Source organism: Equus asinus, chromosome 24 (genome assembly GCF_041296235.1).
Source record: "Equus asinus isolate D_3611 breed Donkey chromosome 24, EquAss-T2T_v2, whole genome shotgun sequence".
In the NCBI taxonomy this organism is placed as follows: Eukaryota; Metazoa; Chordata; class Mammalia; order Perissodactyla; family Equidae; genus Equus; species Equus asinus.
In genome coordinates this window covers 56,447,969-56,460,607 of record NC_091813.1, presented here as the reverse complement: position 1 = coordinate 56,460,607, position 12,639 = coordinate 56,447,969, and the positions used below count along the sequence as shown (strand labels likewise).

At 33.8% G+C, this 12,639-nt stretch overlaps 1 protein-coding gene across 18 annotated transcripts in view; it reads left to right on the top strand.

The window, feature by feature from the left end:
- Positions 1 to 12,639, top strand: part of TRDN (triadin) — a 387,867-nt gene that overhangs the window by 286,566 nt on the left and 88,662 nt on the right. For 16 of the 18 annotated variants that reach the window (XR_011497622.1, XR_011497621.1, XM_070496108.1 and 13 more), the window contains one exon: positions 1,298 to 1,348. Coding sequence is in view for 16 of the 18 variants with exons in the window: in XM_070496108.1 (XP_070352209.1) it covers positions 1,298 to 1,348 (51 nt within the window). In the remaining 2 variants the exon portion in view is untranslated. Of the gene's footprint in view, positions 1 to 1,297; positions 1,349 to 3,917; positions 4,185 to 12,639 lie in introns of those variants that run through there. The other 2 variants (XM_070496117.1, XM_070496116.1) reach the window with 1 other exon arrangement.

Genomic DNA, 12,639 nt, shown 5'->3' with positions numbered 1-12,639 from the left:
TGAAGTTCCAGGCATTGCACTCTCCCACCCCAGTAGGAATCTGTCTTCACCACCACTTCTCATTTCACAATACATTAATTCTTTTGGGTTAGCCAGGAAATGGAAAGCAGTAAATTACCCCCATCAGCTTGAAAAAAAGTTAATGAAGCTTCTTAGTGTGTTTATTCAATCCATGGCTCTTGATTTCATCTTCACATGCTGAAGTATAGGAAAAAATCAGCTGTATTTATACTTAGCCCAATAAATGGTGATAAAGACATTTCTTTGCCACCAAAGCCATTTTTAAAAGCTCCACAAACATATTTAAGGCTGTAGCTTATATATCAAGAAAATCTTGCTTTGAGGGACTCAGTCTTTTCAATAGAACCCCTAAATATATTCTTGACACCATCTAAAGTCACCTGGACTCTGTTAAATCTAAGCTATTGTGTGAGTGGTGCATCCATTTACAAATGTCATCATCATAGTCTCCACATCGCCCCCCAAACCATAAGGTGAGAATAGAACAAAGAGCTGGAAGGATAGATTTCTTTCTTTCCTTCCTTTTTCACTGCATTAAAAGTCATTTTTGTCAGTATAATGGGTACTGAAATTTAATGTTGCAGAGGAGGCAGAAAACTGGCTTGTTTTTTACGTGGGCTGATGAGGAAGCATAATGTTGTTCAAGACATTGACCACATATACGTCTGGAACCCACGATATGATCAGAATAATTTTGTATTTGAAGCTGGTAGAATAAATGAAGTTTTACTTGATTTACTTTAACAAGTACTTTTAAGATGTTGAGAGTTAATAGAGAAATTCTCTCTCATATTTTATTTTAGCCTTATTCTTGAAATTTGCTTGACTAGAGTCTGATAACTAAAGCATTTACATGATATATGCAGGGTTTTCCATTTGATTGTTTGTTTTTTGAAAAAACATAGACTGAAAGAAATAAACTAGGTTAGTACTGATTATACAGTTTGGGGAGACTTTAGATACTGAAGACATGTTTTTAAAAAAATTATAGATAAAATAAGTTCTTATCCATCCAAATGCCCATCCTCTTAAGTGGACAAATAGACTGTAACTCATTCACAATTTACATTTATTTTAAATAAAAACGATCAGAGGATGGCTTGTGGTACTCTACACTGCTGTTTCATTGTCTCTGTATGATTAAAATTGTTTTTGAAAGAAAACATCATATCATTTCCACCCAGGTTCACCTTGCTGTTAGCTTACTAATTCCATTATATGTGTTCTCAAATCTTTTTATCTTGGTTTCAAATAAATGCTCCATGTTTCTTTCCAGAGCCTATTAAGGGGAAAGAAGTGAAGGTTCCAGCTTCCCTAAAGGAAAAAGGTAATTTTGTATAATGAAGTGGGAAAACACACTGATGTGCCTATTTCCTATTCAGTTACTTGCGACAAAGTAATATATTATTTCATTTTCAGGCTCCCAAAACTATAGCTTTCATATGCCCTTGTATGCTTTTGAGAAAAGAAAAAAGAACTTATTTCCTATCATAAAATTCTAAATTGTATTATGAAACAGCAAAAAAATGAATAGCTATGTCAGAAATAGTGAAAACCTTTTAAAAATGCACGTGCTATTTCGATTCCATGAGTCTGTAGTGAAAAGTCTACATTTTAGAAATATCCCAAGGTAAATCTTATTAGGAATAGCCATAGAAACCAAAGATTTAAGATGAAAATAATACCTAAAATCTCTCAGTGATAGCTTACCATTCTGTTGTGTTCAGATATAGTAAATTTCTAAACAAATCTTATAGCTAGGAGGAACTTAGGGATAAACTATAGTCCAACATTCTCATCTTAAAGGTAAATAAAACGGGAATAGTCCAGAAACATTTCAAGTTTATTATAATTTGCAGCACAGCCATACTTAGAACTCTGATCTAAATCAAGCACTGTGCTCTTGCTAATGCATCTTATTGTTCCGGCCTGCCCATTATACTAGGTTCAGAGTCATGTGGATTCAGATATGTGACTCATCAAATAATATCCCCTAAAACATAAGTTAATATAGTAAGTCCAATGTAATACATCTAGTTTTGAATTAATCCGGTACATTCTATGGACATGATATCTTACTCAAAATTCTCTAATATTTATTGTCAAAATGAACACATTAGTGAACCAGTGAAAGCAGGAAATATGCCTACTATATTGAATGTTAGAAATAGAGCTTATTTCTCCATTTACCCTGAAGAGAAGATCTGCATGAACTGTTGACCAATGTACAGGGACTTAGTGGTAAAAACGCCAACTTATTGGCATTATTTTATTAAAAAGAAAAAGACTTTTGGTGAACCTGTATGAACATGTGTGGGAGTCTGAAGAAATATGAGAGAGCGGTGGGAGGGGAAAGCTGACAGAAGAATCACTCAGAGAAATGAAGGAAGCACGGAGAGTCCCCATATGTCAGTGGAGCAATGTATAAAAACATACCCTTAAGTCATCGTTTCCTAACTTTGAAATTAATTTTAAATTAAACAAAATTGTTATTTAATGAAGTTCAAGAGCACAGCATGATTTTTTTCTCAGCTCACATAAGCACTTGATTTTTTAAAAAAGCAACATGGACTCCAAACCCATTAAGGCATTTATGTTTCACTTTAGAAGTGTATTATTGTATCTAAAACTTTATTTTTATCATCATCGATGATGGTAGTTATTTTGGTGCTATACACAATTATATGTTATTCTGGCATAATATGTAAATTAGGATATTTTGCCTTGAAAGAAGATTCTTACAAGTTACGTTCAATGTCCAATAGGCAAAGAAATGTTGCTGTATTATTCAAAGGATGAATTAGTTGTGAAGACAATTGACATTCCTGTTGATTTACCTAGACATTAATTTATTTTAAAGAAACTCTAGATTTGTTTAACAGGATCTAGCTGTTGACTGGAATGGATGTTTACACACCAATCTAAATTGAAATGATTTGATGCCATTAAGAAACTTAATCACACAATAATGTTATAATCCCTTTGCCAAAATAATACACAAATATCAAAAATGAGGAACACACAGGAATATTATAAATATTCACATTTTTTATTAAGGAAATTCAGTTAAAAAATTTTCCTCCAAAACAAATGCATATGGAATATATACAAAAATTAAAAACAATTCAGGTTTCCACTAAAAGTCTTTGGTGTTCCTTTCAGTCTTCAATCACTGGAAGTATCTGCTTAAGAATTTCCTCCCTTTTCTTCCATCCTTCCAGATATCCTCTTTCCATCATCCCACATCAGATGGTCAGTCTAGCACCAGCGAGTTCATGGTCACAGATGATGGTGGTGGAAGGGAGTATTTTGGAAAAGATGCATTTTTTAAAAGCTATATTCTCATTTCACTAATACTGACTTTTTACATTATTGCACCATTTTCTTTCTAATTTTTAATGACAAGTATGTGTAGACAAGAGTTTGCATAAGAAGTAAATTAAAAGCAATCACAATGAATATTATTTTAAATATTTTTCTAGCATTTCTTTCAGAAAGTGAGGCTTCAAAGAACTGCATGAGGAAATTTAATTAGCGTTTTATCATTTAAAGTGACAATGATCACTCTTAGTACTGTGATAGAATATTAATGGTGGTTTGAAATTTTATGAATTTAATTTCATCATTTTTTTTCGCAAACAACCAACCAAACTTGAGGCCCATGGTAGTGAATATGACTGACAGTAGGTGGACATATTGACAGAAAAGTGTAATCCTGATATGCAGTGACTTTCACTTTGACCTGTAAGAGGTGGTGTCACATCAGGTTTTCTTTCCTCAAAGGAGGTCAGTATCATCTGATCTATATCAGAACAGTCACAATTTAAGCAAATTCTTACTAAAAGAGAAATCAATTTTATTGATTTTTTATTTTTTTCTCCTTTTTCTCCCCAAAGCCCCCAGTACATAGTTGTATATTCTTCGTTGTGGGTCCTTCTAGTTGTGGCAAGTGGGATGCTGCCTCAGCGTGGTTTGATGAGCAGTGCCATGTCCGTGCCCAGGATTCGAACCAACGAAACACTGGGCCGCCTGCAGCGGAGTGCGCGAACTTAACCACTTGGTCACGGGGCCAGCCTCAAGAAATCAATTTTAAAAGAAATTTTGTTAGGTTAAAAGTTTAATATGTCTACTTTTATTAAATAGAGAAATTCTTTAAAATTTCATTGAATGTCCACTAAAAAAGCGTCAGATGTAGTGATAACATCATGCACACTTAAATGGGAAAGTTCAAAAATATGTAGAAATTAAATAACACATTCTTGAAAAAAACAAGTCAAATAAGAAATCAAAAGGTAAGTTATAAAATTTCCTTAGACAAATGAAAATAAAAACACGACATACCAAAACATGGGATGCAGCAAAAGCAGTACTAAGAGGAATGTTATAGAAATAAACACCTACATTAAAAAAGAACAACCTAACTTTACACTTCAAGGAATTAGAAAAAGAAGAAATTAAGCCCAAAGTTAGCAAAGGAAGGAAATAATAAAGATTAGAGCAGAAATAAATGAAATAGAGAATAGAAAAATCAACAAGACCACGAGTTGCTTTTCTTAAAAATCAACAAAATTGACATAGCTTTGGCTAGATTAAGAAAAAAAGGAGTGAAGAGTCAAATAAATAAAATCATAATTGGAAGAGGAGACATTACAACTGATGCCACAGAAATAAAACGAACCTTGGGAGACTATTATGAACAGTTATATGCCACAGATTGCATAACCTAGAAGAAACAGATAAATTCCTAGAAACATGCAACCTATTATACAACTGAACAATGAAGAAATATGAAATCTAAACAGATCAGTGATGGTCAAGGAGATTGAATCAGTAATCAAAAACCTCCCAACAGAGAAAAGTCCAGGACCAGATGGCTTCACTGGTCAATTCTAACAAACATCCAAAGGAGAATTAATGCCAACTCTTCTCAAACTGTTTCAAAAAATTGAAGAAGAGGGAACACTTCCAAACTCATTTTATGAAGCCATCATTACCCTGATACCAAAACCAAACAAGGAACTAAAAGAAAAGTACAGACCAATATCCCTGATGAACATGAATGCAAATCCTTAACAAAATAGTAGATAACTGAATTCAACAGCACATTAAAATGATCATATACCATGACCAAGGGACATTTAGCCCTGGAGGATGCAAAGATGGTTCAATGTAGGAAAATCAATCAATGTGATACACACATTAATGAAAGGAAGGATAAAAATCACATGATCATCTCAAAAGATGCAGAAAAGGCATTGACAAAATTCCACACTCTCGGAATAAAAACTCTTAATAAGCTAGGAATAGAGGAAATTATCTCAACATAACAAAACTCATGCATGAAAAGCCTACAGCTAACATCATAGCCAATGGGGAAAAACCAAAAGCTTTTCATCGAAGATCAAGAACAAGTCAGGTATGCCACTTTCACTACTTTTTTTTTTTTTTTGAGGAAGATTAGCCCTGAGCTAACTACTGCCAATCTTCCTGTTTTTGCTGAGGAAGACTGGCCCTGAGCTAACATCCATGCCCATCTTCCTCTACTTTATATGTGGGGCGCCTACCGCAGCATGGCTTTTTCCAAGCGGTGCCATGTCCGCACCCAGAATCCGAACGAGTGAACCGAGGGCAGCTGAGAAGCAGAATGTGCGCACTTAACCACTGCGCCCCCGGGCGGCCCCCCACTTTCACTATCTATTCAACATAGTACAGGAAGTCCTAGCCAGAGAAATCAGGCAAGAAAAGATATGAAACTCATCCAAATCAAAAAGGAAAAAGTAAAATTATCCCTGTTTGCAGATGACATGATCTTACACGTAGAAAATCATAATGACTCAATCAAAGAACTATTAGAACTAATAAATTAATTCTGTAAAGTTGCAGGATATAAAATCAACATACAAAAATCAGTTGCATTTCTAAACATGAACAATAAACAATCTGAAAACAAAAATAAGAAAATAATTTTATTTAGAATAGCACCATAAATAATAAAAGACTTAGGAATGAACTTAACTAAGGAGACAAAAGACTTGTACATTGAAAACTACAAAATATTGATGAAACAAGTTAAAGAAGACACAAATACATAGAAACACATCCGTGTTAAGGATCAGAAGACTTAGCATTGTTAAAATGTCCATACTACCCAAAGTGATCTACAGATTCAACCCAATCCCTGTCAAAATTCCGCTGGCATTTTTTGCAGAAAGAGGAAAAACAATCATAAAATTTATAAAGAACCACAAAAGACCCTGAGTAGCCAAAACAATCCTGAGAAAGAAGAACAAATACGGAGACGTCACTTTTCCTAATTTCAAAACATATTACAAGCTACAGTAATTAAGACAGTATGGTAACGGTATAAAGACAGATGATACCAGTGGAACAGGACAATAAGCACACATATTGATTAACTGATCTTTGACAGAAGTGCCAAGACATATTGGGAAAAAGATAGTCTCTTTAACAAATGGTATTGGGAAAACTGGGTTTCCACATGCAAAAGATTGAAATTGGATCCCTATCTTACACTGTGCACAAAAATCAACTCAAAACGGATTAGTGACTTTAACGTAAGACCTGAAACTTCAAAATTTCTTGGAGAAAACATAGGGGAAAATCTTCATAGCATTGGTCTCAGCAATAATTTCTTGGATATGACACCAAAAGTTCAGACCATAAAAATAAAAAATTGACTTATGTGACTACTTGAAACTAAAAAGCCGGTGTACAGCAGAGGAAACAATGAACAGAGTGAAAAGGCAACCTGAGGAAAGGGGAAAAAATGGTTACAAAGCACATATTCAAAATATATAAAGAACTCCTACAACTCAATAGCAAAATGACAATGGGTTAAAAAAAATAGGCAAAGAATCTGAATGAACTTTTCTCTAAAGAAGACATGCAAATGGTCAACAAGTATATGAAAAGATGCTCAACGTCATTAATCAACAGGAAAAAGCAAGTCAAAGCCACGAGACATCACTTCACATCTGTTTGGGTGGTAATAATAATAATAATAATAATAATAGCAGCAAAGATTGGTGAGGATGTGGAGAAATTGGAACCCTTATGTATTATTGGAGGGAATGTAAAATGGTGCAGCCTCTATGCAAACAGTATGAATGTTTCTCAAAAATTAAAAATAGAATTACTATATGATCCAGCAATCCCACTTCTGGATATTTGTCCAAAAGAATTGAAGTAAGGATCTTAAAGAGGTATTTGCACCCCCATACTCAGTCTCTCATTATTCACAGTAACCAAATGTGGAAGCAATCTAAACGTGTATTGACAGATGAATGGATAAATAAAAAATAGTATATTCACACAATGGAATGTAACTGATTCTTAAAAAAGAAGGAAATTTTGCAGTATAGGGCAACATGAATAAACTTTGAGGACATATGTTAAGTGAAATAAGCTCATCACAGAAAGACAAATACCGCATGATGCCACTTGCATGAGGTGTCTAAAATAGTCAAACTCATAGAAGCAGAAAGTAGAATGGTGATTGCCAGTGGCTGGGGAGAGGGGTAAATGGGAAGTTGCTGTTCAATTGGTATAATGTTTCTGTTATGCAAGATGAAAAAGTCCTAGAAATCTGCCGTACAATATTGTGCTTATAGCTGACAATACTGTACTTTGGAACATTTTTAAGAGAGCAGATCTTACATGTTTTTTCACCAGAATAAAAAAAGGAGATAGTTAATTAATATCAATCTTTTCAATTAATGAAATGTTAAATTTATCTATTTTGTATCAAATTATGAATTTAAATATCTAGAATATTCTTCTTTGAATAAAAGTAGAGGCATATTCTTTTTTTTAATTGCAGTAACGTTTGATTATAACATGATACAGCTTTCAGTTTTACATCATAATATATTTCTAATTCTGTGTAGATTAAATCATGTTCACCACCCAAAAACTAATTATAGTCCATCACTTCACATGTGAGCATAACCACCCCTTTTGCCCTCCCCATTTCCCTCTTCCTCTATGGTAACCACCAATCCAATCTCTGTTTCTATGTGTTTGTTTGTTGTTTTTATCTTCCACTTATGAGTGAGACCGTACAGTATTTGACTTTCTCCCTCTGACTTATTTCACTTAGCCTAATACCCTCAAGGTCCATCCATGTTTTCACAAATGGCCTGATTTCATCATTTCTTATGGCTGAGTAGTATTCCATGGTGTATATATACCACATCTTCTTTATCCATTCGTCCCTTTATGGGTACCTAGGTTATTTCCAAGTCTTAGTTATTGTGAATAATGCTGCAATGAACATAGGGGTGCATGTATCTTTATGTATTTGTGTTTTCAAGTTCTTTGGATAAATACCCAGCAGTGGAATAGCTGGATCATATGGTACATCTGTTCTTAATTTTCTGAGGAAACTGCATACTGCTTTCCACAGTGGCTGCACCAGTTTGCACTCCCACCGGCAGTGTACAAGGGTTCCCTTCTCTCCACATCCTCTCCAACACTTGTTTCCTGTCTTGGTAATATAGCCATTGTGAACAGACTGAGGTGATATCTCATTGTAATTTTGATTTGCATTTCCCCGATAGCTAATGATGTTGAGCATTTTTTCATATACCTGTGGGCCATCTGTATATCTTCTTTGGAGAAATCTCTGTTCAGATCTTTTGCCCATTTTTTAATTGGGTTGTTGGTTTTTTTGTTGTTGAGATGTTTGAGTTCTTTGCATATTTTGGATATAAGTATGGACATTTTAACGATGTTAATTCTTCCAATCCAAGAGCATGGAATACCTTTCCATTTCTTTGCAGTTCAATTTCTTTCAACAATGTTTTATAGTTTTTGGTGTACAGATTTTTCACCTCTTTTGTTAAGTTTATTCCTAGGTATTTTATTCTTTTTGTTGCAATTGTAAATAGGATTGTATTCTTAATTTCTCTTTCTGCTACTTTGCTGTTAGTGTATAGAACCACAAGTGATTTTTATATGTTGATTTTGTATCCTGCAACTTGACTGTATTCATTTATTATTTCTAAAAGCTTTTTTAGTGGATTATTTAGGGTTTTCTAGATATAAAATCATGTCATCTGCAAAGAGTGACACTTTCATTTCTTCTTTTCCAATATGGATCTCTTTTATTTCTTTATCTTGCCTGATTGCTCTGGCTAGGACTTCCAGTACTATGTTAAATAAGAGTGGTGACAGTGGGCATCCTTGTCTGGTTCCTGTTCTTAGAGGGATAGCTTTCAGTTTTTCTTCATTGGGAATGATCTTGGCTGTGGGTTTGTCATATATGGCCTTTATTATGTTGAGGTATTTTCCTTCTATATCCATTTTATTTAGAGTTTTTATCATAAGTGGATGCTGTATCTTGTCAAATGATTTCTCTGCATCTATTGAGATGATCATGTGATTTTTATTCTTTGTTTTTTAATGTGGTGTATCACGTTGATAGATTTGCGGATGTTGAACCATCCCTGAATTCCTGGAATGAAACCCACTTGAGCATGATGTATGATCTTTTATTATATTGTTATATTTGATTTGCTAGTATTTTGTTGAGGATTTTTGCATCTGTGTTCATCAATGATATTGGCCTGTAATTTTCTTTTTTTGTGTTGTCCTCATCTGGTTTTGGTATCAGGATAATGTTGGCTTTGTAGAATTAGTTAGGAAGCTTCCTCTCCTCTTCAATTTTTTGGAAGAGTTTGAGAAGGATAGGTAATAAGTCTTTGAATGTTTGGTAGAATTCACCAGGGAAGCCATCTCGTCCTGGACCTTTATTTTTTGGGAGGTTTTTGATTGCTGTTTCGATCTCCTTACTGGTGATTGGTCTATTCAGACTCTAGTAGAGGCATATTCTAATTTATGTTAGCAAATCTGATTGTGTACTAAAATCTCTTATTGAGTTCAAATAAAAATTTTTGGTCAGGTCCCATGTCCAGAGATTCTGATTCAGTAATTATGTGGACAAGAAATGGCTTTTTAAACTCTCATTTTCCTGGGAAAATGGAAATATTTAACTATGCTTCGATGCCTCATCTTTTCTCCAAATCCTTAGAATGAAAGATAAAAAGTAGATGGATAAATTAAAAAGACATATGTAGTGCAAATGAAGGGGAAGAATATAAACGAATGAAAAACAGAGAGGAAATACAAAACAATGAGCTGGAATGAAGGTATGTGAGTCTTGGTCTCTGAATGTTTAAACAGCAGAGCTGACCAGGAGTTGTGCTCCCATAGGGTTAAGGCAATGAGGTGCATTGCAGTAAGTAGGGGATTTTTAAGCAACTCTCACTGTAATTAATCATGTGCTGAAGTGGTGCTCCCATTCAAGAAAAGAAGCTGAAAAAACTTACTACCAGAAGTTCTCTGGGGCTACAGTTTATGGAAAACTGCAGAGGGAGTTTTCTCCAAGGAGAAATGGAGGATATGGACTCAACCTCTCATACAAGACCTGAGACAAGTCAACTGCTGGATGGGTGACTTGTTCAGGAATGTCCCTAAGTGACACTGAGGGGTAGGCATCTAGAATTACCAAAGTAAAAACTGGATGAGAGGCCCAGAATGATAGTGGAGTAAAGGCGAGGAATCACACAACCACAATCCCAAGGAAAACAATAAAGAAAAACAGTAAAAATCACAATAATACAACTCTCAGTTTGAAATCCAACCCCGAATTCTAAATCATAAGAAAAAAATTAATAAGATAAACATGCAAGTTGGAGTTGGTGTTGATTGGGATTGTGTCATCATTTGGAGAAGCTTTTGCCATCTTCAAGACAGATTCCAAGGCTGCTTGTGTACTGGTGGCATTCTAGTCAGCCCGAAAGAGAAAGGAATGTGTGGCAAGTAGCATGCATTACTTCCATCCCCATACCACCGGCGAGGGTGCAGGTTCCTGGCACACATTACTGCAAAGGATTCTGGGTGTAAGCAAGAAGGAGAATGGATCATGTTGGGTAGTTAGTACTTAGTGCCATAATATGCATATGTATATGAGTTTGAAGATGATTGTAAGAGCATGGAGAAAATATGTCATGATATAGACTATACTGATAAGATGGTTTATGGGAGAGGTGACAAGAAGAGAGGATCCAAGCATTAAAAGAAACAAATTTTTCTGACTGAATAAAACAACACAAAAGCAATATATATGAATACTCATTACATATGTGCATTTATTTAATATTACACGTGTTTATGTATAAAAAGCTTTAAAATGAAATTTAGACCGGGAATTACATGGAGAAATTGACAAAAATCCCAATAATATTGAGAGATTTTTCAGACAACTTAATCAAAAATGATATCTAAGCAGACAAATATTAGTGAGAATTTTTTAAAGGATTAATGAAATCTACGAGCTCTAGCAAGACTGGTCACACAAGAGAAGAAAATGAGAGAAAGAGAAAGAGGAGACAGGAAAGACGAAAGAGAGAGAGAATGATGAGAATGTAGATGAGAAATATTAGATGGAAAAAGGACATGAAGTACTTTACAGATAAAATAAAAATTTTTAAATCATAGGTGGATATTATACTCATCTCCCTGTGAATAAATTTAAAATTTAGATGAAATAGGCAATTTCTAAAAATTTCTAAATGACCAAAATTTACTCAAAACATGGAAAATTTGAATGAACTAGTAATCATTAAGACAATTTAATTCATGGTCAAATACTTTGTCCCTCAAAATGACACAAAGTTGTTTCACAGACAGCTTTTAATATCTTGGGATAATGGCTTCAGAGAACAAATTAAGCATGAAATTTACCTATGATGATAATACAGTGATGATAAAGAAAACAGAAAAGGAAACTTTTTAAAAAGAACATCCCACTTTACAATATAAATGAAAAAATCCTAAATTAAATACTAGTAATTTGAGCATTTCAGAAGACATCATGACTTGATTAATCTCAGCATGCAAGGACTCAAAAAATCTATCGATAATAATCTATCACAATAAAAGATTACAGGAAAAATTTAAGCCATCTCCATAAATAAAAAGTATGCAGTAAAATACAGTATTAATTATTATAAATTTCTTAACGAACAAGATAATAAAGGAATTTTAGAGCTGAAAGCACAATTCTATCATCATAAGCATTTCCATAAAAGTTAGGAACACACTAAAAATGTCATTCACACTTTTAACATTATACTATAGTAACCAATGGGGAAAGAGTATAAGAATTGAAAAAGGAGAGTCAAAACTGTTGTATTTGTAGGTTATTGACTGTCTCCATAAAACTTCCAAGTTTATCTACAAACAAAATGTAACTATGAATAAGAAAGCTTAGCAAGATCAACCTGCGAAAATCAATAGCATTTCTAAACATCAGTGATAACTAATATATTAGTTAAATGGGCCCAATTTACAACAGAAACAAAATCTGTAAGTTACCAAAGAATAAATTTAACTAGAAAGGCACATGATTTTTATGCAGAAATAATAAAATATTTTTAAAATCTATTTTGAAAGACCTGAGTCAATGAAGAGATAAGTCCTCTTTGTAGCTGGAAGATATCATTTCCCTCTAAAGTAACATATAAATTCCAATAGAAAATACCAACAATATTTTAAAGCAGAACATGACAAATTTTCAAAAATTTCGATTGAAAT